This window comes from Schistocerca gregaria, chromosome 5 (genome assembly GCF_023897955.1).
Source record: "Schistocerca gregaria isolate iqSchGreg1 chromosome 5, iqSchGreg1.2, whole genome shotgun sequence".
Lineage (NCBI taxonomy): Eukaryota > Metazoa > Arthropoda > Insecta > Orthoptera > Acrididae > Schistocerca > Schistocerca gregaria.
Genome location: NC_064924.1, coordinates 297282589 through 297309046, shown reverse-complemented (window position 1 = coordinate 297309046; position 26458 = coordinate 297282589). Strand labels below are relative to the sequence as shown.

Below are 26458 nucleotides of genomic sequence, written 5' to 3'. Positions count from 1 at the left end.
ACTAGGAATTCATAAACCCAGACGTACCACTGGTAGCATATTCTGCAATCTCGTAGTTTGTTCATAAGACGGCAAAGTAGAACTGTGTCGAACGCCTGCCGGATCTCAACTAACATGGCATTCAACCTTATCGGGCACTGTCGGCCTGTTGCAGGCGGAATGGCGTCGGCGCCGAGAGCGCGAGCGGCGGCGGCGGCGGCGCGGCCAGGCGTCGGCGGCGGCTGTGCGCGCGTGCTGTGAAGTGATGTGAGGGAGGCGACAGCCAGCCAGGCCGGCCGAGATGCGCTGCGGCCCGCTGCTGCTGGCGCTGCTGCAGTGGCTGCCGCCGCCCGCGGCCGCGCACGTCGCCTGGACGCCCATCTACGTCGACGGAAACAGTGAGTGGAGCACCTGCCTTCTCCTGCCCGCATGTCACTCCTACTGGCTATAGTCCGGTACCAGTAACAGCTGTAGCCTTTCCGAAGCCATATAGATTGCGCTAATGAATTCGCTTCCACAAGTGTCTGTGTTCGGACCAAATCTAATGAGTGCTTCAAGAGCAGTAGCAAATATACGTCGGAGACTGAAGTACATGTTAGGCCTCAAATCGTCAGATGAGAAATTCCGTTCCACAAGTGTCTATGTTCGGACCAAATTTCCAGTGTGTTTCAGAACCAATAACCAAAATATCAGTAGATTATAGTATATGTAAAGCCTCACATCCTCTGATGAGGAAAGCAAAGAGATCGTTACGTAAGATAAGGGCCCCTAAAATCGTACCCAAGCCCCCTACGAATTTCCGTTTTCCTCTTTTGGTAAGAAATGTTTAGCTGCGCATGCATGTGTGATACGAGCCCATTGCTTCGCTGAGGGAGTTTGTTGTTTGGAGCACATGTAACTTGCATATAAGACGGAATTAAATTTTCTATTTTGAGGTGAATAAGAGTAGCAGTCAAATTAATAGCGATCAGTTCGTAATGTGAGAAATTATTTGTGCTGAAATACTAGGCTGTGTTTAAGTAGTGTGTTGTAGCTTATCGCATGTAATCGCTGTAGTAAAGGAGTTCACCTATGTCATTGTAGCGTCGATTATAATCTGTGCATGTTCGTGATTTCTTATCACTTGCGGTTCCTATTTTCGTCGTGGAGACGAAATTTGCCACTGTTATTAAAATTAGAGTTTATTTCCTATTTGTAAGGATTACTTCAATTTTTTGATATTGGGTAACTCAAAGGGAGAGAAATGGATTAATTGCAGGGAATGCTTAATTTGTGATCACGGAACATGCTCTTCATCTACACAGACATAAAAATTCATATATGACAAAACTTCAGAAAACTGAAAAAATTAAATAAAACTGAAAAAATTAGAAAATGTTGTTCTCTCATGGCCATCAAGTCATTTATAATATCTGAGCTATTTATAATAGTGAAACTGCCTGTCTATGTTAGAATGGGTAAATATGTTTAAAACAATTGTACTTTCGAGAATGTTTATGGCAGACGAAATTACTAAGACTTTTTTGTATTTCTGTTTTTAGCTTATGGCAAATACTGGGTTTAGTATCTTACAGGAAATTAACTGTAGCTTGCCAACAAGTGGAGCATAAATCGAGGAATGTATATAACATTTTGTGGCCTTTCCCACAATCTTTCCGCTCTTCTAGGTCATAACGGACTAAGGTGACGAATGTGGACTCCTCCCCCCCTTCCTTATTATGCATCTGAACGGTCATGATCGTAATAAAATGTAATAAGAGCTAGCAAACATCCTCATATCACCAGAAGTACACAGAAATACTGCCATTTATAACCTAAGCATTATAGTCTTTTAATATTTTAAGGATCAATATTAGTTAAAAATTTACAAGTTTTTAAAACTTGTTAAGAGTGTTCTATGTAAACTGAAAAGCAATTTTTGCATTTTTTTGTACATCAGAGGAAGGTAGCTAGTCAACCATGCCAAGTTATCATCTAGTTAATATTACCTTATAGTGCGATCAATAAAATTAAAATTTATTATAGTCTGCATGTAGACTAATCAAATAAAATATATAACATAACAATGTCCAGTTTACATTGGTTATAGCGACACAGCTGTTTACAGAGATAAATTTCCATTTCGCGTGTAGGTACTCCTGCAGCTATAGGTTTATCATTTTTGTATTCAAATGCAAATTCTGAAGTTGTGTTTCAGATTGAATTTTTCGACTTTGATTGCGATTATAAGTACCTGTAAATACTGACAGTGTGAAATGGTATTTGTGTAATATTTTTGTATTGATTTTGTAACAGAAACACTACTTCTGCTTGTTGATAATATGCACACGTCTTCCTAAGCATATAGTACCAGACTCGAAAACACATAGTACAGTGCCCAGCAGTCATATTTCTTCTGAAAGTGCAAATAAACAGCCTGAGGATGACATAGCGTGCATTAATCAACATGTAGAATGTAATACTTCATCAACACCTTAAAAAATACCGACCCGTACCAGCCTTCGAAAAATAAGTACATGACGGAGTCCATCCTCATCATTTATAGGAGTTTCGACACTTTCGACATGCCGATACAGGTTGACAGTTGCAATTTGATCGTTGGCCAATTCAAAATTGCTGAGTAATGCCAATAATACTGTTTACACATGAAGTCAATTTCTGTAGTAAAGGTACTGATAACGTTCACAACTGGTGACTTGACAACACACCTTTGTGGACACACAATTTCAAGAACACTTCTCTCCATACGAGTGCTGCAGTATGAGACCCATTCGATCAGGCACGTTGTGTAGCCGTGTAGTCTCACAGAGCCCTGTGAGGCGACACGGCTACACATCGTGCCTGATCGAATGGGTCTCATACTGCAGCACTCGTATGGAGAGAAGTTACCTACATTTTCTCGAAAACGGATTTCTAGCATTGTTGGAAGAGATTTCTTTGGACACAAGGATGCTTCTCGAGCATGATAAGGCTCATGAAACTTTTAAAATACCTACTGTGCCACTTGAAACACCCTATGTTTTTGATGTATATGACTGGGTACTGTCAACGAAAGCACAGATTGCGACTGCGCATCGCATGAGGCGACGGTAATATCATATAATTGCTAGCTGACCAATGGAAAGACTTAGCCTGTATAGAGAACTGCCTTGAGATAAGAACGTGGGTGATATTGAAGCCTTACACCAAAGTAGGAGCAGATCTACATCTTGTTTGGTGAAGGGCATCACTTTTGTTTTAGATTTCTCAAACACTAAGGAAGAGTGGACTTCATATTTCACCTTTAAATCTTTGTCATACAGCTTGTAATGGGTATAAGTGCATATCTTTCCATTGGCAACTAAGCATGGAGGACTGAACGACATTCCATCAGTTATTACGTCATTGGCAGATTAATAATTACACCCATTACAAGTCGTATGTTTTAGTGTACATGAAGCAAGAATAAATCAGTAATTATTATTTTTGCCTGGGCTGCTGGTCTGGTGTTGAAGTGTGGACATATGGATGCAAAGCAGTTAGTAAAACTGACAGGCGTAGCCCGCTTAGTGGAGAAGTTACAGCTATGCAGAAAACATCAGGTCGTACATTGTGTGAAGTATTTGTGGGAGGAATGGTTTATGTACATATGAAGGTACAAAATGTAAAAATATCTGCCATTATATCAATTATACCATGTATAATATTTGAGACAAGCATTCAGATGTCTGTCCTCATGGCCTGAATCGAGGGGACTCGTTTTGCTGTTTGGTCAAGTTCTATAAGTGTCCTCAAGATTCGCCATTCCTATGTATTTACCGCAGAGCTGCCTGCAAATACTGAAGGCACTGGGGGAGGGAGGCGTTTTCAGAAGAAAACGTTTTCTATTTCCCCTGATTACCTTAGCTCCTGATTGGAATTTTAAATGGAGGCCGACTTCAAATGTATTTGATGCTTGAAGAGCTTCATTTTAGCTACCAGCTGTACGAATCTTTCTTTGTTCTTTACTAGTTTCTATATCAACGATCATAATAACAGGAAGAAAAGGCATTAAATCAGATGGATAAGCGGTTCCTCAACGTTGCAAGTAATTGACATAACCACACACAATACACCATGACTCTGAACTGCATGAAGTTTGCCTCACAATCAGTCACAACCGAGTACGAAAAATTTAGCATAAGGACTGATCTGAGTTTAATTGATGAACTGCCTTTTTTTCCGGTGATGGTGATAGCTACGACCGAAACCAATAAAGAATAAAATAGAATTGGCCCACATAATGAATAAAAAGCAATCCTTCAAGTTCCTGGTAGCTGTAGCAAGTCTCTCATTAAAGAATTTGACGCTTTTCTCCTTCCTCTTTAGAAGGGGATTCTGGTATGAACCAGAGAGGAAACAAACAAGGAGACGTATCAGCGAAGGAAGCGTCCAGGGAATGTTGAATATGGTGCCATTCCCGTGCAGGCCGTGAACTTACTGTTGAGTCAAAGGGTCATGCAACTGTGGGAGAAGGAGTGGCTGACGGCGAGAGACTATCAGCTGCGGTCCGTGGAGTTAGCTCTCATACAGATCTCGTGACTGCGCACTCCCGTTCGCCAGTCTTTGATGCCTTTGTTGCTAAATTTACTGTACGCCACTTGTTGATTACGCGCATTTGATCATGAGAGGACAGAATCAAATTGTAGTGGATATATGCACTCTGTTTTAATTTTCAACGAAATGAATATGGTAAACCAGCTAAAATTTTACGTGGTGTCGAGACTAGAGTCCAAGCTTTTAGGCTGCAGCTTTTAAATCATTGCAGAATGACTGAGCTGCTTTATTTATCCATTGATTATCAAGCCACTTCTGTATGTTGTACTATTTCTGTTGATTTAATTCGTGTTCTACTTTACATAGAGAGTTTTAAATTCACTAAAACGTGATTACCTCTCTCTCTTTTTCTGAGTGTGTGTGTTTGTTTGTGTGTGTGTGTGTGTGTGTGTGTGTGTGTGTGTGTGTGTGTGTGTGTGTGGCGTGGAGACATTTTTGTGTTTTGATTTTCATTGGAGTTTTAATATTTCACCACTTTTACCCACCGTCATCTCATAAAAAGGTAGTACAGATGACAAATATAATGTCTTGCGATGCAACCAACAACCAGCAAATTATCATCAGCAAAAACAGTTAATTTAAACATTAAGCGTTTCCTGAGCGTAACTGTGAATAATGAATACTGTAATACAATTTCAATGCAACTCCGAGGATGGGGAACATGTGTTCAAATGTAAGAAATTAGTCACGCTGGGGTTGATAAAGGGGTGAGACAAATTTTCATTACAACGTCTGCGGTTATATACAACAATGTATTAACGCTAGATGCACGAGCGTGGACTCCGCACAGATTAAGTTGTTTTTACTGACACATTTATTACGATTATCCAGGGCCAGGGCTTATAAATATCACCTGTATAGGAGATTTCTAACAGATCAGTGATAACAGCAAATCATAAAACTTGGACATACTAGTCAGTGATTTGTAGCCGAGAATAAGTTTGTTATTGTATATGAAGCTATTCACTGTGCAGACGACATGGAAGTGAATAATCGAAAACATTGTACTAAACGTGCAGATACAGTTACCGATTCGCACTAAAATTAAACTGGTAAATTGAACAGATAAAGTTAGTGTATCTAGAGATTGATGACTCGTTTTTGTAACATTTCTGGAAACATAAATATAAAGTCATGTAAAATAATGTATCGATGGAACCAAAACGGTATGAACTTAAGTATCATAATGCTGAAGTAGTCTTCCTTCTCATCTGATACATGCAGCCGAAGAGAAAGTTCGCTGTTGTATTATAAGGAATTATGTCTGTCACAAGACATTTGATGTGTATATTATTATCGCTTAAATTATCACATCGATCTAATATTCATTCCAGCCTGTTATACACTTCCAAAGGTAAAATGAAGTTCGTCGTTTCGTAGTGGAATTTATCGTTAACAGATCACAAATTTTTCATATTCAAAATCTTTAAATTAAATGTTACATTTCCATGTTCAACGTGATTATACTGAATATTTATCCAGATAGTCGCCGAATAAAATTTGGTTCCTTGTGTTTGTCGTACAGTCAGTACATCAGTTCATTCTTGCAGATCCCATCCCTTACTCGTTCCTAGAGAAAAAAAATTCTCTGCCGCGTTGCGATGAACTGCAGTGGGTTCTGGGAATCATTAAACGTCATAGCTTTCTAGCAATTGAGGACTGCGGCTATCAATTGCCGAGCGAGGCTTGGTGTTGCGCCCTGCTGAAACGAGAAGAAATTTACATTTATGAGAAATACGCCGCATTTCTGGCAGCATCCCTGCATAAATAGAGCCGTGGAAAACCGGGACGCTGAGCAGCACTGGGAGATCGCGACGGAGCTGCGGGAGCGGAAAAAAATAATACGACGAACAGCAGCTGAGCCCGCCGGCGATCCTGATTCCGGCAGCGGCCGTGTTTTACGTCCGCAGGGCCCATAAGCTGAAGTAATGTGGCCTGCGCTGTTGTCGAGGACACGCTCTATGGCTGGTGCAAGTTCTATGCTTAGAATAACAGCTCTATCCGGAACAGTGAAAAACTTTACGAGAGTCATTGTCCTCTGGCAATAGCGTGGGGACTAACCGTTGACAAATGCTAATTCTAAATAATTTAGAGGTCGAGTTCAATACGAGAAATAGTGGCACACACATTATTTGGGACACTGGTATACTGTCACTGAAGGAATTCATTACACGGTGAAAAGAATGAGGTTGAAATCATTGGGAATGATTGTGCTATGCACGTCGGTTTTGTTACTGCCGTTCCGAGGGCTGTTTTAATGCAGTTCTCCAAGCTGGTCGGTTGTGACGACACTCCCTGTTCAACGCAGCATGACTACTGCAACCTGCATCAGTTTTAACTTACAGATCTTTTTCAGAACATTTATAGCGCTCTAGAACTTTTACCCCTCATATTGACCTAAATTAAGAAAATACCAGCTTTTTGACGAGTTACTAAGTGTTCTGTCAGCATCTCTCTTTTTCCTCGAGTCAAGTAATATCATGTAGCTCTTTCATCCCCGATGTGATCCTTTAGCTCTTTGTTGGTGATCCATTCTACACATATAAATTTCAGAATTCTACTGTAACGCAATATTTCAATAGTAAACTTTTGTTTTCGTCTTTAAGGTCGAGTTTTGTACCTGGAGGACAGTTTTCCTGGGTTTCCCTAGTCTGATTTTCATTCTAATGACAGATTTTAGAATCCCATGAAGGAACTCGCATTAAAAACCGCCAAAAGCAATTTCTGTCATTTGCAACTACACTCCTAGAAATGGAAAAAAGAACACATTGACACCGGTGTGTCAGACCCACCATACTTGCTCCGGACACTGCGAGAGGGCTGTACAAGCAATGATCACACGCACGGCACAGCGGACACACCAGGAACCGCGGTGTTGGCCGTCGAATGGCGCTAGCTGCGCAGCATTTGTGCACCGCCGCCGTCAGTGTCAGCCAGTTTGACGTGGCATACGGAGCTCCATCGCAGTCTTTAACACTGGTAGCATGCCGCGACAGCGTGGACGTGAACCGTACGTGCAGTTGACAGACTTTGAGCGAGGGATCGTAGTGGGCATGCGGGAGGCCGTGTGGACGTACCGCCGAATTGCTCAACACGTGGGGCGTGAGGTCTCCACAGTACATCGATGTTGTCGCCAGTGGTCGGCGGAAGGTGCACGTGTCCGTCGACCTTTGACCGGACCGCAGCGACGCACGGATGCACGCCAAGACTGTAGGATCCTACGCAGTGCCGTAAGGGACCGCACCGCCACTTCCCAGCAAATTAGAGACACTGTTGCTCCTGGGGTATCGGCGAGGACCATTCGCAACCGTCTCCATGAACCTGGGCTACGGTCCCGCACACCGTTAGGCCGTCTTCTGCTCACGCCCCAACGTCGTGCATCCCGCCTCCAGTGGTGTCGCGACAGGCGTGAATGGAGGGACGTGTCGTCTTCAGCGATGAGAGTCGCTTCTGCCTTGGTGCCAATGATGGTCGTATGCGTGTTTGGCGCCGTGCAGGTGAGCGCCACAATCAGGACTGCATTCGACCGAGGCACACAGGGCCAACACCCGACATCATGGTGTGGGGAGCGATCTCCTACACTGGCCGTACACCTCTGGTGATCGTCGAGGGGACACTGAAAAGTGCACGGTACATCCAAACCGTCATCGAACCCATCTCTCTACCATTCCTACACCGGCAAGGAAACTTGCTGTTCCAACAGGACAATGCACGTCCGCATGTATCCCGTGCCACCCAACGTGTTCTAGAAGGTGTAAGTCAACTACCCTGGCCAGCAAGATCTCCGGATCTGTCCCCCATTGAGCATGTTTGGGACTGGATGAAGCGTCGTCTCACGCGGTCTACACGTCTAGCACGAACGCTGGTCCAACTGAGGCGCCAGGCGGAAATGGCATGGCAAGCCGTTTCACAGGACTACATCCAGCATCTCTACGATCGTCTCAATGGGAGAATAGCAGCCTGAATTGCTGCGAAAGGTGGATATACACTGTAGTAGTGCCGACATTGTGCATGCTCTGTTGCCTGTGTCTATGTGCCTGTGGTTCTGTCAGTGTGATCATGTGATGTATCTGACCCCAGGAATGTGTCAATAAAGTTTCCCCTTCCTGGGACAATGAATTCACGGTGTTCTTATTTCAATTTCCAGAAGTGTATTTCTGTTCGTGTGAGACATGAGGTTGTGTTTTGTGCGGCATTTGTGAATACTGCAAGCTGTATATATGTATAAGTGCTGTGTAATACGTTTAAACAATGTCGATTCACAAACTTTCCTACTGGACTCGCATTCGGGTCTACGGTCGCAGGTTCGAATCCTGCCTCGGGCGTACATGTGTGTGATGTCCTTAGGTTAGTTATTAAGTAGTTCTAAGTTCTAGGGGACTAATGACCACAGAAGTTGAGTCCCATAGTGCTCAGTGCCATTTGAACCATCGCATTCGGGAGGACGACGGTTCAATCCAGCGTCCGGCCATCCTGACTTAGGTTTTCCGTGATTTCCTTAAATCGCTCAAGGGAAATGCCGGGATGGTTCCTTTCAAAGATGACGCCCGACTTCCTTCCCCGTTCTGCCTTAATCCGATGAGACCGATGACCTCTCTGTCTGGTCTCCTTCCCCAAAAACAAAAACGCAAACTTTCTGTTCAGAGTTTTATAGTGAGTAAAATTCTGTCTACAGTTCAAACTAGTTACATAGCGGATGTATAGTTAAGTAGTGCATCGACCGTGGTGCGCCATCATGTACATTGCAACGGAAGAAGTTCTTCTGCGATAGATAACGTGGTGTTTGAAAATTAAAGGAACTAACATCGACATTTGTGTTATTTGCCAGTAGCTTCTATTACAAACTTTACTTAACTTGCAACTGGATTTTGACAATGCTTCTTCTTAACTTGGTTTCACTTTGGGTCGATACATAAGTTCGTATCGTTTTTCCATAAGTTTAATAAATACTCATAACACAAACTCTAGTCACCACTAACATGTTCTGTTTCACTACTTATAACAGTCCCCAACGCTGCGATAACTTTCCGATGTAAACATCACGTGTTGTTGGGGCAAAGAAGAATCGAGCCATGTTCAGCGCCCAGTTTCTACTCGAAAGCAAATTCGTTTTAGGTTCTCGGATAGACAGCGGAAAAGATGAAAAATTGAAGGTAAAAGATAAGGTGGATAAAGTGGCTGCGGAATGACTTTCCAACACAATTCCCGTATAGTGCTTTTTGTCACTATAGCACGATGCGTTATCGTGGACTAAAATCACTTCAAGTAGTCTTCCTGATCGTTGTTCTGGGGTTGGGTCCGCAAGGGTCCGCAAGATGTCTCAGTCGATCACAATAATTGTCAGCAGTGGTGATTACACCCTGGGGAAGCAGTTCGTAATACACGGCAACGTCGCTGTTTCACCAGATGTTTAACAGTATTTTTTGTGGCTGCGCGCAGGTCTTCGTACGGGGAGTTGCTGCTTTCTTTAACCTCTACCTTTCTTTTCTTTTCCTTACGTTAAAATAAAGACAATTTCTCGTCACCAATAACAATATGGGATAGGAATGATTCAAATGGATCGGAGCACTATTGGACTTAACACCTGAGGTCATCAGTCCCCTAGAACGTAGAACTACTTAAACCTAACTAACCTAAGGACATCACAAACATCCATGCCCCAGGCAGGATTCGAACCTGCGACCGTAGAGGTCGCGAGGTTCCAGACTGAAGCGCCTAGAACCGCTCAGCCACAGCGGCAGGCATATGGGACAGGAATGATCGGTGTTGTTCACGAGCCAATTAATAAACAACAAGAAGAGATGCACCTATGGCTACCTGCTCATTTTTGTTAATTTTGAATAGAACATGCGGTACCAATACACCCGATTTTTTAACCTTAGTCATTGCAAGCAAATATCACACTATGCTGGAATGATCACATTTCATCACATTTCACCGGTCTCGATTTCACTGACGTGGATCATTATGGATTAATGCTTTTAATCGATCATCATCAAATCCCCCAAGGTTTTCCTGAATGTGGTGAGTGACTGCGGTCCTCCTTTAAAAGAGAAAACTATATTTTCTTTCCTTGTTCTGTCGAACGGCGTTGTCTCCATTCACGGCGCAAATGTTTCTGGCTCCCTCCACTGATGTCACGGTTCTGTTGACCTAGAAAAGAAGATACGTCGGAAATACTCCGAAACCTCCACTTGGCACTCCATTTTCAGCGCCCATATGTCTCTATTTGACAAAATGTCAACATGTAAGCTTAGACACCATCAGTAAACTACCATTAAAAATTACAATCGAAAAATAACCCAAAGCAAGTTGATTATCAGTATGCGATACAAAAACGCTGGGAACTTATACACCAACCTAATAATTGGTTGGTTGGTTTGTGGGATTAAAGGAACCAGACTGCGACAGTCATTGGTCCAATTTTCCAAAAAAAAAAAAAAAACTAATAACACCCAAAGAGGTGAAAAAACGGACAAAAGGAAAGACGGCAGACGACACCGGACAAGAAATACTAAGACAGAGATGAGACAAAACAAATTAAAATCACACAGAGTGTGATGGTGTTTGGCTGACCATAGAGATAAAAAGGAAAAGCCAACCACAGAGAACACATTGAATACTCAGCTTAAAATCGTAGTCCAAAGGCCAGAATCAACACAAAACAATAAAAGAAAACAGAAACGCTCAGATTAAATGATAAAAAACTCCTGCCCGAATAAAACGTAAAACTAAGCCAAACATAGCAACCTAATAATTATTGGCGTCTAGTACTGTAACAACGTACATACGGACTGCTGAATACGGCACTGACGAGATTTTTCTCGACTGCATCACCATTAAATCTGGCTAGAATACTTGCTGCTAGGCACATAACCATGTTATATCTTGAAATATGTTTTCTCATTTTGGAATACCTCACATTTTCGGAGTAAATTTTTTAACTTCAGGAAAAGATTGTATCACACATAAAGTAAATGCCCTCATTCAGATTGGAATAATAAAATATTTTACATTTCTGTTACACGGCTGGCTGTAGACGGAAGTCTGCAGCGTGTCCGGAGGTAGAACACTCTCCCTAATTTTGATCGATAGCGTACACTTCCATGTAACAACACACTCCAGAAAAATACCTCCATAAACGAGTTGATAACATTTGAATTTTTGGGCTATATGAATATATTTCTATGTATCAGAAATTCATTTTTAATATTGTGAGTCCACTAAATCTGTCATCTTCAGCTATTTTTTGCCTAAATAGCAAACATTGTCTACTAATTGTAGTACCATATTTGTTCGTCAAATTTTCTCATCATCTTCTGGCGATTCAACTACACAGCTTACCACTGTTTTACTTTTACATACGTTCATTCCGATAACCTCTTTTCATGACGCTATCCATTCCGTTCAAATGATCTTCCAAGTCTTTGATGTTCCTGAAAGATTTACTGCCCTCAGAATTTGTCAACTTTTTCATTTCTTTTCCACGATCTTCAATGCCATTGCGAAATTTATTCATAGTTTCTGTCGTTACTGCTAGCCCTATGGGAGGACTGAATTAAATAAGAGCCGGCCGGGTTGGCCAAGCGGTTCTAGGCGCTACAGTCTGGAACCGCGCGACCGCTATGATTGCAGGTTCCAATCCTGCGTCGGGCACGAATGTTTATGATGTCCTCAGGTTAGTTAGGTTTAAGTAGTTCTAAGTTCTAGGGGACTCATGACTTTAGAAGTTAAGCCCCATAGTGCTCAGAGCCATTTGACCCAATTAAGTGAGGATTAGATTACACACTTACCTCACTCCTTCATTACATACTGGAATTCCTTCATGTTATCCTCCTTTTATAAGTTTTTCTGGTTTCTATTCGTGTAATTAATGTATTTCACCCTGATAGCCAGAAATTCAAAGATTGTTTTCCATTCATGTTCTGCGCTGAGACTTCGAACTGTGGCAGTGGGGATCAATTTCTGTCACACGCATTAGGATTTGAAGAACTTGAAAGCGCTTACACCTTTTATCCAATCGACAAAAATGGCTAAACAACATGTTATACTTGAAATTTTCGACATAAATGGAAACTCGCTCCTCTCGTGCGGCAAAGAGAAACATAAAAAGCCACAATTTGTAAAGTGAGGTAATCGCTGGAACTCGGATTGTTTTATATGATGCCCGAACCACTCTGCAAGCGATAGTCTCGCAATTTATGCTATGTTTATTAGTTTCCATAATCTTAATACCACGTATCACTTTGCATTTTGGGCGGCGGAACTCATGTATACAGAATAATAAAATCACCATAATCATGAACGTTGGGTCCATAGGCAACCATTTCTTCATAAGTGGTTATGGAGAAGCAGATAATGAAGAGCCAAATTACCAACAGGTTATCATTAATGAACCCAATAGGTGCCTATCGCCTCCAAATGTGTGGAACACACATCCTTCAGCAGACACGATTGTGTAGAGTCTTCTACCGTAAGGAAGCAAGGATGTTGTTTTGAGTGGCTGGTATCCTCTTTCTACAACACAAATTCACACGTGGATTAGTACAGTTACTTATTTAAAAGAGGCTACTTCATATTACTGTCGATAATCTTATTATTGTGACAATTCTGGTCGCTATGTAGTACTGTAACTTGCGGTGAACTATACCCGATCTGTGACTGGACTGGCAGACGCAAAACTGGAGTGTGAGTTAGTGACAGTCAGTGCCAGTGAGTTGGTTAGGCCCTCAGGTCAGCGGCGGAGGCCTAAATACATAGTGTCGAGAGGGTCTTGGCGGCATGTTGTTTGTCGGTGTGTCTCTGCCCTCTCTTGTAAAGGGCGCGTTTTACCAGCGTCTACTATCGATTTTCGCGCTACATCTTTGCCGATCGGTATACTGGCTACAGCTTACGCCAGCACATTCATCGCCCGCCGAACTGCTGCACCATTGTCGTGTAGGGAAGATACGAACGACAATAGGGAGCGAGGTAGGACGCAGGATGTAGACCTGAGCTGCGAGCCGTGACTGTAGAGAACGGCGTACTCCCGACCATACCCCGCCATCTGGCTCGTGAGGCAACAGGGACATCTTCAGGAATACTTCAGCCACGGCACACATCTACGCCTGAGGGTGGGTCCTGGGGCGATGACGGTGACCCCGGGTCCTAGTCATCGGATGTGCGAGCAGGGACGGGTGGACCGAGGGGTCATGGTCCATCCTCTCCCCCTGGGGTGGCCTGGTGGCTCCAGCGGGCGGCTGCGAAGGCTGCACTGTCCCGTGAGTCCGTGAATCTGGGGGAAGAAAAGCAGCAGAATTGCTTCGCAAATGTAAAGCAGGAAATTGGTTCTCGTGGCAGCGCGGTGAACCATCGGGACCTGCCATCAATTACATAAAAGAGTCGAGACCTTCCTGGATCACACTTCTTTCCCAGCGCCCACAGTTGCCATAAACCCTGAAGAGAACAAGACCGCGTGCGCAAAGAGATACTTGTGGGCCATTGGCGGCTCACGATGTTGCTGTGGGAGCAGCAAGTGTAGGAGCGTCCAATGGCGGCGTCCATGCAGAAGCTCCGGCGATGATTGTTCGTCTCGTAGGTGGAAGTGACAGGAGGCGAGAAATAGTTACAGGGCCTTTTCCCGTGCGTGAGTAGTGCGAAGCTTGGCCATCGGTTGTTCAAAAGTGCGTATGAAGCTTTCTGGGGTCCGTTGGACTGGGGGTGAAACAGAGCACTTGTTAAATGACGTTTCCAATTTCGTTCACAAAACTGTTCAAAATCACATAAAGTGAACTGTGACCCGTTGTCTTACAAGTACTTCCTGCAAACCTATGCAAAATATGGAGAACAATGCTTGAATTGAGCTACGTGATGTTATAGAGGCCCATAGGCACCGCAAATAGGCACTTGCTGAAACAGTCTACCACTGTGAGTCAACTAGTGGAACAAAATGGCCCTACAAAGTCAATATGCATTCCTTGCTATGGCGATTGAGTCTTAGTCCAACCTGAAAATATCTGTGGTGGAACGGATTGGTTTCCAGTGCTTCAGCGACATTGTGACATCTGTGCAACGTGGGAGGCCATGTCCTGCCATGTACAGTGGCGGTGCGCAAAGTGTTTAGTACGAACAATTCCCCAGTCTTCTTGGTGGAGCAATCGCAACACATAATCCATATAGCAGTTCCAGAGAAACACTGAAACACCAAAACAAAAACATGTTAGCTTACCTAATACTGTGTAGAAAACCCATTGATGTTCAACGCAGCTTCCAGTAGTATCTGAATGCATAAATCCCAGTTATGTATGGTTTTAACTTCGTCATGTAAGGTTTTCAAAGAAATTATTCCTGCAAAACTATGTCAAGTTAGGTACGCAGAGTGGAGGTGGATAACGTTCACGCACCCTTCTCTCCAAAGTAGACCAAAAAGGGCCAATAATATTGAAACCTGATGAATGTGGGGAGCAGGGGAGATGTGACAGTTTATCCTTATTCTCAGAAAACCAGTCCTGCACAATGCCAACTGTGTGAACGAGGGCCCTGTCTTCTTGGAACACAATATCACTATTGGAAAACGAACATTATATCATGGGATGGACGTGATTAGCCAAAACAGACACATAATTCTTAGTATCAAAGTGATGCTGCTGAGTAATCGGATATGGCTACCCAAATCATCACCGAAAACCTACCAAATTTCGGTCTTTGGACATATACTCAGCCAGAATTTGGAAACAGGGTGGAGCAAGACTCATCCGACCAAGTGACGTACTTCCGTTCCTCCATAGTCCAGGTTTTAAAGCTTCCACACCCCGTTCTCCTGTTACGGGCATTTGCTTCATTTACTAGTGGTCCCAGATCACCCTGGGATGTGACATTAAGATCTGCAGAGGTTCCTGTAGCTGTCGTCCTCTTATTTTTCGTCACAACCCTTTTCAGTGACTTTGCGGATGATGTTTTTTCCGGTTTCGTGTGTACGGTATAAGTCTTTGATACGGTGCCCCTTGAAATATGAAACTCTTGATTACAGAAGTATCCACCATACGAGAACCAACAATTTTTTCCCTTTGTTATTTACTTAGCTCCGACATAATGCACTCTCAACTACTCAGGTCGCTGTCGATTTCCTCCAAGTCTGAACGTGATCAGTCTTGATCTAGTCACCCAAAAACATTGTGCCACCTAGGAGATTAAACAAAATTTAAATTTGAGAAATCAATTTTTTTGCGGAATTTCTCACGACTAACATGTCGGTAATAGTGAACATAGACATCGGTTTTTGTGGAATTTCATCGGACAGTATAAAATACTGGGGCATTGAGAGAAATAATTATCGAGTCAGTCAAATATTTAAAAAAATACGTGTATTGTCGTAGCTTAGTGAACGCATGCCGAAATGCGGGAGGACGAAGTCTACCTATACACCAACATGTTTTATTAGCAAGAAGTCATGTATAATTAAAGCCAAATTTCAGACGAGTGCTTTCTTCCTTAAATCGAGCTGATTCTTTCAGGGAACTTTGGTGTTTCCCAGGAAAATCATTATTTATTAGAATATTCCTCAGGTGCCTGCAAGAGACAGACTTCAGCAGTTCTGTGCATCCGACGTATTATCCTTTTCGTGAACCGGAGTGACATGTGGTCTCTTCCTGTCACACGGTGCTATTCACCTCACAGACTCGCACAAAGCACCAGTCTTCCGAGTAGTTCTGTATGTTGGTTGGAACGGTATGTCAGAGTGCGACTTGGACTCGCATCCGTCTTCTTCAGGTCACAGATTTAGTGGAAGTAAGTGATGATTACTCATTTAGTAGGAAGTAAGTGATCCAGCCCACAGCCGGACCACAGGTGGAAGCGAAGCGAGCAGGGGTTTTCCCGGAGGAGCCAGGGATCAGTGGCAGCAAACGAGAAAACCGACTGTCATCAATCAATTACCGGCGTAACAGATCAGGGCGCGCGGCCGCTGTCCGCCTCCATCTGATCCTGATGGATGGAGGCCTCTGGGATTCATTAGTCCACGGCCGGCCGCCTGCTTACGGGCTACCAACAACTCGGGCAGACCTTTGTTCCCTACTGGTCTATCGTGGAACTGTGGGAAGGACGCTGAACCGATGGACTTCCCTTGAGCTGCCGGTGTAATCAACTGAAGGAGTGCTGGGCGCTGACGGCGCCCTTTGTGAAACTTGCTTTCTCCACTGGCGCATACCACTCTCTGGCCAAAGGTTACGAAGCATACTCCGAGGAATTTATGGTTTTGGCAGAACTCATCATGGTAGCATATTCTTTCGCAGAATCTTAAGTTAATTGAGCGACATACTATCCGTTCGTCTCAGCTGTCTTAAGGTTCTTAAAGTTTCTTCGTAATTGTACGGTTTGAAATTCAGTGCCTGGACTTCACTACCCCAAAGCAGTACGATATGCATATATCCATATACACCATGAGTTGTTCGACATAAACGGAAGTTGGCAGACCTTGTCAGGTGTGTTTCAATATCCGAAAGATTATCAAAATTTCGCACCCATCGCCTACGAGTATTTAAATGACATTGCTTTAAATACAAGCTGTAACGGTTGTGAGCGTTAGTTGCCTTTGAGATTGGACGTGATCAGTTGACATTACTCAAAAAAGCCTTTAAGGCGACAAAGACTCCATTATCAACGTCTTACTAAGTTTGATCGAGGTCGTGTAATAAGACTATGAGAAGTAGAATTCCCTTCTGCGGTGCTGCCGATAGGCTTAGCAATAATGTAGCCACCGTACATGCTTACTGGCAGCGGTCGTCAAGGAAACGAAAGGACGCGAGAAGACCGGTCTCCAGATAGCCTCGTAGCACAACCGAGGGTGAAGACCGTCGTGTGACACTAGCGCATCGTACTGCATATGGAGCAGCAGTTGAAGCAGCAGTTGGCATCAGAGTAACGCAGCGAACTGTTACAAATCGGTTACATCAAGGGCTACTCGGAGCCAGATGCCCTGTAGTGAACACTCCACTGACCCTACCAGCGTCATTTGTGATTTCAGTTGTGTCAAGCGAGAGCTCATTACAGGGCAGGATTAAAAAAAGAGAGTTGGGGCCCCTCCACGCTCGCACAAACGTGGTGGTCAAACCAAAAGTTCTGCTGTCACCTCCGAAAACATGTTAGTTATTTAGTAGGTGGATCACAGGATGCTGGGCTGTGATGTTATCCGCTCGTCTGAGCAGGACTACGCATTAACACGGTCCATCAGTTGTTGGATCGTAGACGAAACGCGAATGTAGATAGTAATTTGGAGGGCTGAGGGATAAAAGTGCCAAGGCTCGTGCCGTGGGGAAAAAACCTCTGCGACAATGGGATGGATAGTAAGAGCAGTAGTGGCTTACTAGCTGCGGTAGTTCATGCAAGGATGGATTTGTTAGTGTGGGTATCATGCATCATTACCGTGGCAGGCGATAGCGATGCATCCCGGTTTTCTGCAGCCGCTGCATTCCTGGAACAATCGAGATCGTTATATATTAATAGGAGATCGGCCATAGATCATCTCATTGTTGTATGTATGTGTTTGGGGTGGGGGGGGGGGGTTAGCTTGCCTGCATGTGTGTGCGATACTGCTTCCCTGCGTGTTGCCAGTTGTTCGGCAAGTGTGTTTCCACTGGATAACCAGTAATGGTGGCTGATTAACAGGGGCTCACCTGTATCGTTGCGTTTGCAAGTATGTCTTTTGGTATTTTATGTTTCCATCTATGGTTGTAGTCGCAGCTCCCCAGATTCAGAATGACCGGGTTCTGCGAATGTCTTGAGTTCCTGTACAGTCTTGTGGTGAGTTTGTGGATTCCTTGCGTGAGAATCTCAAGTCGGTATTCCCGGTGACGATCCGCGAGGCGTGTGTGTCGTGGAGCATTGCTTATGATTTTGAGTACTTTGTTTTGTATGGTCTGCAGATGGCGCAGGCGTGTGGCGCAGCGTATCCCCAGACAGGGGCTGCGTACATCATCAGGGGTGTCCGTCTATTCTGCTTTCTGATGAACCCTGGTTCTGACTCGGTGCCGGTGATGGTCGTGTTTAGGTTGGATTGAGGGCAGTTGAGATCCAGCAACCAAACTGTCTGGATGCTAGGCGCACTGGACTTACCCCTGGTATTATGATATGCGGTGCGAATCGTATGATCGCAGGAGCTCCCTCGTTGTTATGTCATGCACCACGACTGCCAATTTTATATTAGTCCGGTTATTCGTCCTGTTTTGTTGCCATTCATGAACAGCATTCCAGGGAGCGTTTTCCAGCGGGATTACGCTCGCCCACATACACCTGTTGTAACCTAACGTGCTCTCCGGAGTGTCGGCGTGTTGTCTTAGCCTGCTCGCTCACCAGAGGTCTCTCCAGTGGACCCATGTAGGAAATCGTCGGACGACAAATCCAGCGTCATCCACAAACAGCATTAACGGTCTCTGTATTGACTAACCAAGCGCAACAGGCGCGGAATTCCATCCCAGTGTAACTGACACCCGACACCTGTACAATACAATGCATTGCCGTTTACAAGCTTCCATTCAACATTCTGACGATTACCAGCATTTCACTTTCGCAATGGCTTAACTAGTACTTACATTAACCCAAGGTCATGCAGTCCTTAACACCTACATACGTACCGTAAACAAATGTATTCCAGAAATTTTATTACTTTACATTAATTATCTCTCGGAGTTGTGATGTTCCTTCCGTCAGCATATAAACTGGAAAAAATCGCCTTTGAAAATTAGATTTCTAAGCTCTGTTAAATCCAGTCATTTGCAATAAGTTAATATACTCACCAATAGCTTCCTGCATGATTTATTTAATTGCTTGCGTAAAAGTAATCAGAAGCATACATTATTAACCGTTAATTGTGCCTTAACATTAGTAAAACGTTTTACTATATAAACAACATAGTTTTAGGGATCAGACACTGGTCTCTGATTTTTTATGTATTTAATAATGTGTGTTACATCGTGTTTTTCTAATTTCAAGTTATTTAAATGGTGGAAATGGCTCTGAGCACTATGGAACTTAACATCCGAGGTCATCAGTCCCCTAGAACGTAGAACTACTTAAACCTAATCAACCTAAGGACATAACACATATCCATGCCCGAGGCAGGATTCGAACCTACGACCGTAGCAATCTCGCGGTTCCCGACTGAAGTGCCTAGAACCGCAAGGCCATAGCGGCCGGCTCTGGTCTCAGTTACTGACGGATTCTCATAATTACCATTATTTGAGATTAGGAAACAGAAAAGCGTATCAAGTGCTCTAATATGAATAATGGGTTTGAAAGATACTTCAATATGCGTCAGAAAAGTGTTGAAACAAAATATGTTTACTGGCCTTCAAAGTATTCACAATCAGGTATCATACAGCCCTGACAACTGCTGTAAAGCTGTAGGAAACTGTCAGGAAACGGGTCTTGTGGAATCGCTGGGAGCACCATGGTCACACAGTGGCTGTTGCCCGCAACGTCTGCGAAGCGAACCCTTTCAGGTCTAATTTAAGTTGGAGAAATGAATTCTGCCGGAGCCAGCAAGAGAATGGGGAGAGTGCTGAAGGACAGTCCCTTGCGTTGAGCCATAAAGTTCAGCACTCAGAATGCAGTGTGCCTACGGCCGTTGTCGTGATGAAAATTCCACTGTCCACTCTAATACAGTTCTGACCCAATCCGCCGTAAGTGTTCCTGGAGCCCTTTCCGAACTACCTGGGAAACTTTCACTTTGGAAAATTGAACCTCGCATAGAAATTTGTGATGATTCAACCTCTTGCTGTCGTAAGAGACGATCAACATCGTCTTAGTGTTGGATTTCGTCAGCCGAGAATTCTGGGATGCGGGGGAGACGATGAACACCATGCCATCGACTGACTATTGGTCTTCAGGTCGTATTGGTCGCACGTTCACGGTCGATCTGAATGCGGCTCATCCTCGACTCCACCTTCTTTTGCTTTTCTAAAGCGTGCAAACCACTCAAATACTTACATTTCACTCACTGTTTCATCGTTTTACACTAGAACTCTAACATTTCATGAACATGTGTCCCCGTTATCCTTCATTTGAAGCAAAACGTCCGGTTAACGCTTTGGTACACACATGAATAACGCGAGTCCTCACACTGACCTCGTTAGCTTCGTCACAGACTTCGGCGATTAGCACAAGGGGCGTACGTTGAATTGTCTCTCACTGCCTATGCGCGAGGGCTCCTTGTCCTAAACAGCGCGGTTTACAAACTATGGGGCCACACACGTTATACTCTGAAGCACAGCTATTTCACTTTTACTATAGATGTGTGACAAACGGACTTTCCTGTTCAAAACCACTGTTATGTGCATTGTTTGTAGTCACTTGTTCCTCAGTTAAGTTTTTTTATCGGTCCAGTGAATGGACTTTATGTCACCCTTCCGTAAACAGTTCGATTTCCGCAAGAGCAGATATGTTTGTGAGATATGCATAAACTTTCGGAACACCATAACACATTATTTACTTCAGACGTAGTTGTGTTTTAATATTGGCGATTACCTGTATCGACCTACACAGATCATCGTCGGAGATTTTTTAACTTTGTATCAGTGTAATGCATAATCTTCGTTGCCACGAATGGCTAGCTAAAAATTAAATTACTTTTCTAATGCTGCGGCAGCAACATACAGCGACCGAGTTGACGGAACACATAGTAAAAAAGCTACATGAAACAATGCTTAGAAGTTAGCATGTATGGCAATGATTCTGTCAATCTGAGTAGCAAACACTTTATTTTTCTTTCAGATAAGTTTCTTCTTACTCTTTTTCTATATATGTCGCTCAGCGTATCTTATTTTTCATTAATTAGCAATATTTCTGTAGCTGTTTCCGATGTATTTCCTTCCATCTAAGCTCGCCGGCCCGCAGTTCAAATCAATTTGCCTGTAAATAATATCATTTAATTCTGTTATTGACTTCATAAAAAATGGAAACTTATTTTCTGTTGAAGCTGTTACTGTTTCTACTTCTCCTGTCACTACATTTTCTAAAGTTTAGATTCTACGTGAAGTATGAGATCTTTAGTACCATCTACTGCAATGAGTGTAATCGTGCAATAAGGAAGATATTTGGTCTTGATTATATTATTCTATTGAATATAAATTTTAACAGTGTGCTTAACCACCAGCCCAGTCTAGGAGGGCAGCAGCTGTGGTGGGCTCAGCACGTGCCGTGTGCTGTACAGAGGCCCATACTACATGGGAATGTGGAGAGTTGTCGTCAGTTTCCTGCAGGGCTCAGCAGCAGTAGCAGCATTCTCCTGAAAATGGCCGACACAGAGATCGTCGAAATTTCGAATCACGTTGATTTTAGGATCCCGCAGCAAATCCGAGGAGACTACCAAAAATTATTACGTCGGCAAAGCCAACTAGACCACAATATTCATCCTGGTCGTACTGTGTGTATCAGGAGACTTAAGTGTGCTTGGTTTCCTACATTTTTGACTATTCATCTCTTCTCTGTTTCTCTCTCTCTCTCTCTCTCTCTGTCTCTCTCACTCTTCCGTTACGTGCAGGATGCGACACTGACCTGTCACTAACTTGTTCTGTTATACCATGTCATACTATGTGATCTAAAGTATCCAGACTCCCCCCAGAAACGTACGGTTTTCATATTAGATGCATCATGCAGCCACCACAGCCAGGTACTCCACATCAGCGACCTCAGTAGCCATTAGACATCGTGAGACAGCAGAATGGGGCGCTCCGCGGAACTTACGGACTTCGAACGTGGTCAGGTGATTGGTTGTAACTTGTTTCAAACGTATGTACGCGATATTTCCATACTCCTAAACATCCCTATATCCACTGTTTCCGATGTGATAGTGAAGTGCAAACGTGAAGGGACACGTAGAGTACGAAAGCGTACAAGGCGACCTCGTCTGTTGATTGACAGAGACCACCGACAGTTGAAGAGGGTTGTACTGTGTAAGAGGCAGGCATCTATCCAGACCATCACACAGAAATTGCAAACTGCGTCACGATCCACTGCAAGTACTATAACAGTCAGGCGGAAGGTGAGAAAACTCATAAGCCATACATCACGCTGGTAAATGGCAAACGCCGCGTCACTTGGTGTACGGAGCGTAAACATTGGACGACTGAACGGTGGAGAAATGTTGTGTGGTGTGACTAATCACGGTACACAGTTTGGCTATCCGATTGCAGTGTGTGGGTATGGCGAATGCCCGGTAAACGTCTTCTGCCAGCGTGCGTATTGCGAACAGTAAAATTCAGAGGGGATGGTGTTATGGTGTGGTCGTGTTTTTCATAGAGGGGCTTGCACCCTTAGTTGTTTTGCGTGGCATTATCACACCACAGGCCTACATTGATGTTTTAAGCACCTTATTGGTTCCCTCTGCTGAAGAGGAATTCGGGGATGGCGTTTGCATCTTTCGACACGATCGAGACCCTGTTTATAATGCACGGCCTGTAGTGGATAGGTTACACGGCAATACCGTCCCTGTAATGGACTGATCTGCACAGAGTCCTGACCTGAATAATATAGAACACCTCTGGGACCGTCACTGACCGTCATCGATACCTCTCCTCAGTGCAGCACTCCGCGAAGAATGGGCTTCCATTCCCCAAGAAACCTTTTAGCACCTGATTTAACGTATGCCTCATAGAGTGGAAGCTGTCATCAAGGCTAAGTGTGGACCAACACTATACTTAATTCCAGCATTACCGATGGAGGGCGCCACGAACTCGTAAGTTGGTTCAAATGGCTCTGAGGACTATGGGACCTAACGTCTGAGGTCATCAGTCCCCTAGACTCAGAACTACTTAAACCTACGTAACAGGATTCGAAACTGCGACCGTAGCAGTCTCGCGGTTCCTGACTGAAGGGCCTAGAACCGCTGGGCCACAAGTGGCTGGCAACTTGTAAGTCATTTTCAGTCAGGTGTCCGGATACTTTTGATGACATAGGGTACAATTTTGTGGAAGTTTGTTCCAGGAAACAGCTGTATAATAATGTTAAAATTTAATTAGTAAATACAGCCATGGTCACATGTAAGTTCTTCCTCTTACTTTATAGAAGGGCAGTTTCGAACTACTACAGAGGTTATCAACAGGCATTCATACCTTGCTGATATGGAATCGCAGGCATAGAGGAGGCTCGTCCATGCTCGCGTTGAGAACACTGTTCTACAAATAAAAAGTAATAACTACCACGACAATGATTACTAAATAAACTGTTCTGTTACTAACGAATTTACCAGCAGAGATTTATAAACCCACTCTCACAAGTAGCTGTAGTACGTGTGACCTGCGAGTCCACAGCATGACAATTTATTTCGTTCATTACTGTCTCTAAACAGAATCTGTAATACATCATAAAATATGGGTGAATCAAAGAACATACCAGAAATACTTCAGTATGGGACAAAAGCGTGTTTCATGGAAAGGAGCTTTATTATTCATGTGTAAATGAACTAGAAATTCCTCAAAGCATACATTTGGAGGAAAGCTTATAACGGCGAAAAGAGGATCATTGGTGCTATCGAAGAATGTTACAAGTGAGTAGATAGGTGTAAATCAAAAGAATAGATACAAAAAAGGGGACAGGTTACTTGATCATCTGTTACAGCACCCGCGAATGGTGAACTTGGTAATTTCCGATTGACTTACTCGTCCACTTTTTCATAAGAAAACAATCAGTTTATAGCCAATTGTAATTTCGAAAAACCGAACTTGTTTTCCGATTGACACGGACACAAACGAAGTTTCCTCGTCAAGACTGATGTATAAGGATTTGTTTAACTGAACGGTATAATAAGACACAGTAGAATAATATAACGTTCATATAAAAGTGGTTTTCCAAAGTTTATTCCGTCTGAGGGTATAAACGGTGTCCTTTCTATGAGTCCCTAGGCGCCATATCTCTAATGTTTCCACAGATTTATGTAATTTAAGTTTTGCAGTGCGTGCTCATCACTTGCCGCCTAATGTTGACGGAAAGCGTCGGCTTTTTTTCCCGTTACAAACAAATAGATAAGTTGAAAAATTGCCATTTGTTGTATTCGCTACAGCAGTATGTATTGATAGCGACAGTAAAACGCCAAGAATAACCAGTACTCAGGCAGCGACTGTGAGTTGCTGTGCCGGCAGCAGTCAGCGCGGGCCACAGCTGAGCACTTGACGCTGGAGTACTGCCTATTCATCCTGTTTTACTGTCCTTGTTAATACGTATCGATACAACGAATATCGCACTACACTAATTTCGGACCACTTTACTGAATAGGTACACAATACCCAGTTTCAAAAACTATTTTTCTGTAACTGAAACTAACCGACGCTGTACGCCGACAATGGGCGTCACATGACAGACGTGATTAGCAGTGATTGCTTAGGGTGACTCCAGCTGAACGTTGCAAATATCTGCCGAAACGTCGGAGATATTGCGCCTTACAACTTTTGGGAGGGGCGCCATCTGTATGATGAATAAAAGTGTTTGTATACAATTCCAGTTAACTTGGACCCAAAATTTGGGAAGCCAAGTTCTGCCTGTCACAAGCCAGGACAAAGTGGAAACTTAATGAAGGAGTAACACCTTCTTAAAAGCCTTTGGTCTAGCTGGCCCAACTGGTAGTAAAAAGGACTAAGTTCCAACGGTGGATAAAGCTACACTGTTTGTACCTCAGTTACCTCCGTGAGGCGGCTGTGAAAGGCCCCTATTCTCCAGAGGAGCGGTCTGTCGCTGATACTTGGCAGCAAGTATAAAATGCCTCCAGCGACAGCTGGGGTGACGAATCGCTTGGAGACTGTATCAGTCGCATCGAATGAGCATGTCTGTTCGAAAATTGGGCATCAACACTAGGGCGTACCCCACAAGCGACGAGCGTTCCCATCGCCCAGGAAAAGTGAGAAGTGGGCGAGGGCTACCCGCCGCTGGATGAAGCGGGCTAAAGACGTTAGTCCATCTACAAACTGCTAATGCCGACATGGAACCATGTCTGTAAGCAGACTGGAATTAACTGAAACCTGGAAAAAGTGGTACATGGACACTGCGTGTATCGAAGAAAAGAGGTTGAAAGGACCGAAGGCTCTGTGAAACGGCGGCTGATATAAAGTGTGGTATAACGGTACAAGTAGCAATCGTAGCTAGCGTAAAGTTTCAAAACCGTGCCACAAATGTATACCGAACCTGATCGACTTATGAGTGTAAAAATCGAGTCTGTCACATCGATACTTCGAATTGTGTCCTTCTACGAGCCGCAAGCCTGATGACCCGATGAAGCAAAGGATGACTTTTGGTTAGAATCAGATACCCATCTATGCACTACTGAACCCGAAGAATATCTGACAATATGAGGCAAACATTAGGACGCAACCTTAATGGTCACGAACGAAGAGCAAGAAGTGGGCATGACCAATGTCATCGTGGAAATAGATGTGACACCATCATCGGTCTCTTGTCGTGCACATCAGTTGAATATCCACAACCCAAGTCGTCCCCAAATCATTAGAACGCAGAGAATCAAATGGTGGCATATGTCAGAATGCAAATCTCAGCTCACGACTGCTCTTGAGGCCATCGACGTAGATACAAATCAGTCAAGCCCGTTGTGCAGCGAATAACATTCTTGGCAGGATGGAAGCAGGCAAACGAAACAATGAATAAAGAAGTTTGATGGTGAAAAGAAGACGTGCAAACAGCTATGAAGGAGAAGAAAAAGGCTTTCAAAATATGGTTCCAGTTCCGCACTAATGAAGATCTGCAACGCTATAAGACGCAAGAATTGGCTGCCTAGAGAGAAATTACAGCAGCCCAATCTCCTTACTACGACCGTTTGTGATGAACTAGACACACCTGAAGGAGTAAGTAAAATTTATCGCCTTGAGAAAGCACATCACCGAGCCACCCAGGACAATGGTCATATCAAACAGTTCTCCGGCTGGTGTGA

General features: G+C 43.7%; 1 protein-coding gene across 1 annotated transcript in view; it reads left to right on the top strand.

The window, feature by feature from the left end:
* Nucleotides 1-26458, top strand: part of LOC126272741 (uncharacterized) — a 453259-nt gene that overhangs the window by 199557 nt on the left and 227244 nt on the right. Inside the window, exon 2 of the mRNA XM_049975798.1 lies at nucleotides 155-377. Coding sequence (XP_049831755.1) covers nucleotides 281-377 — 97 coding nt within the window. The 5' untranslated portion in view covers nucleotides 155-280. The remainder of the gene's footprint in view (nucleotides 1-154; nucleotides 378-26458) is intronic.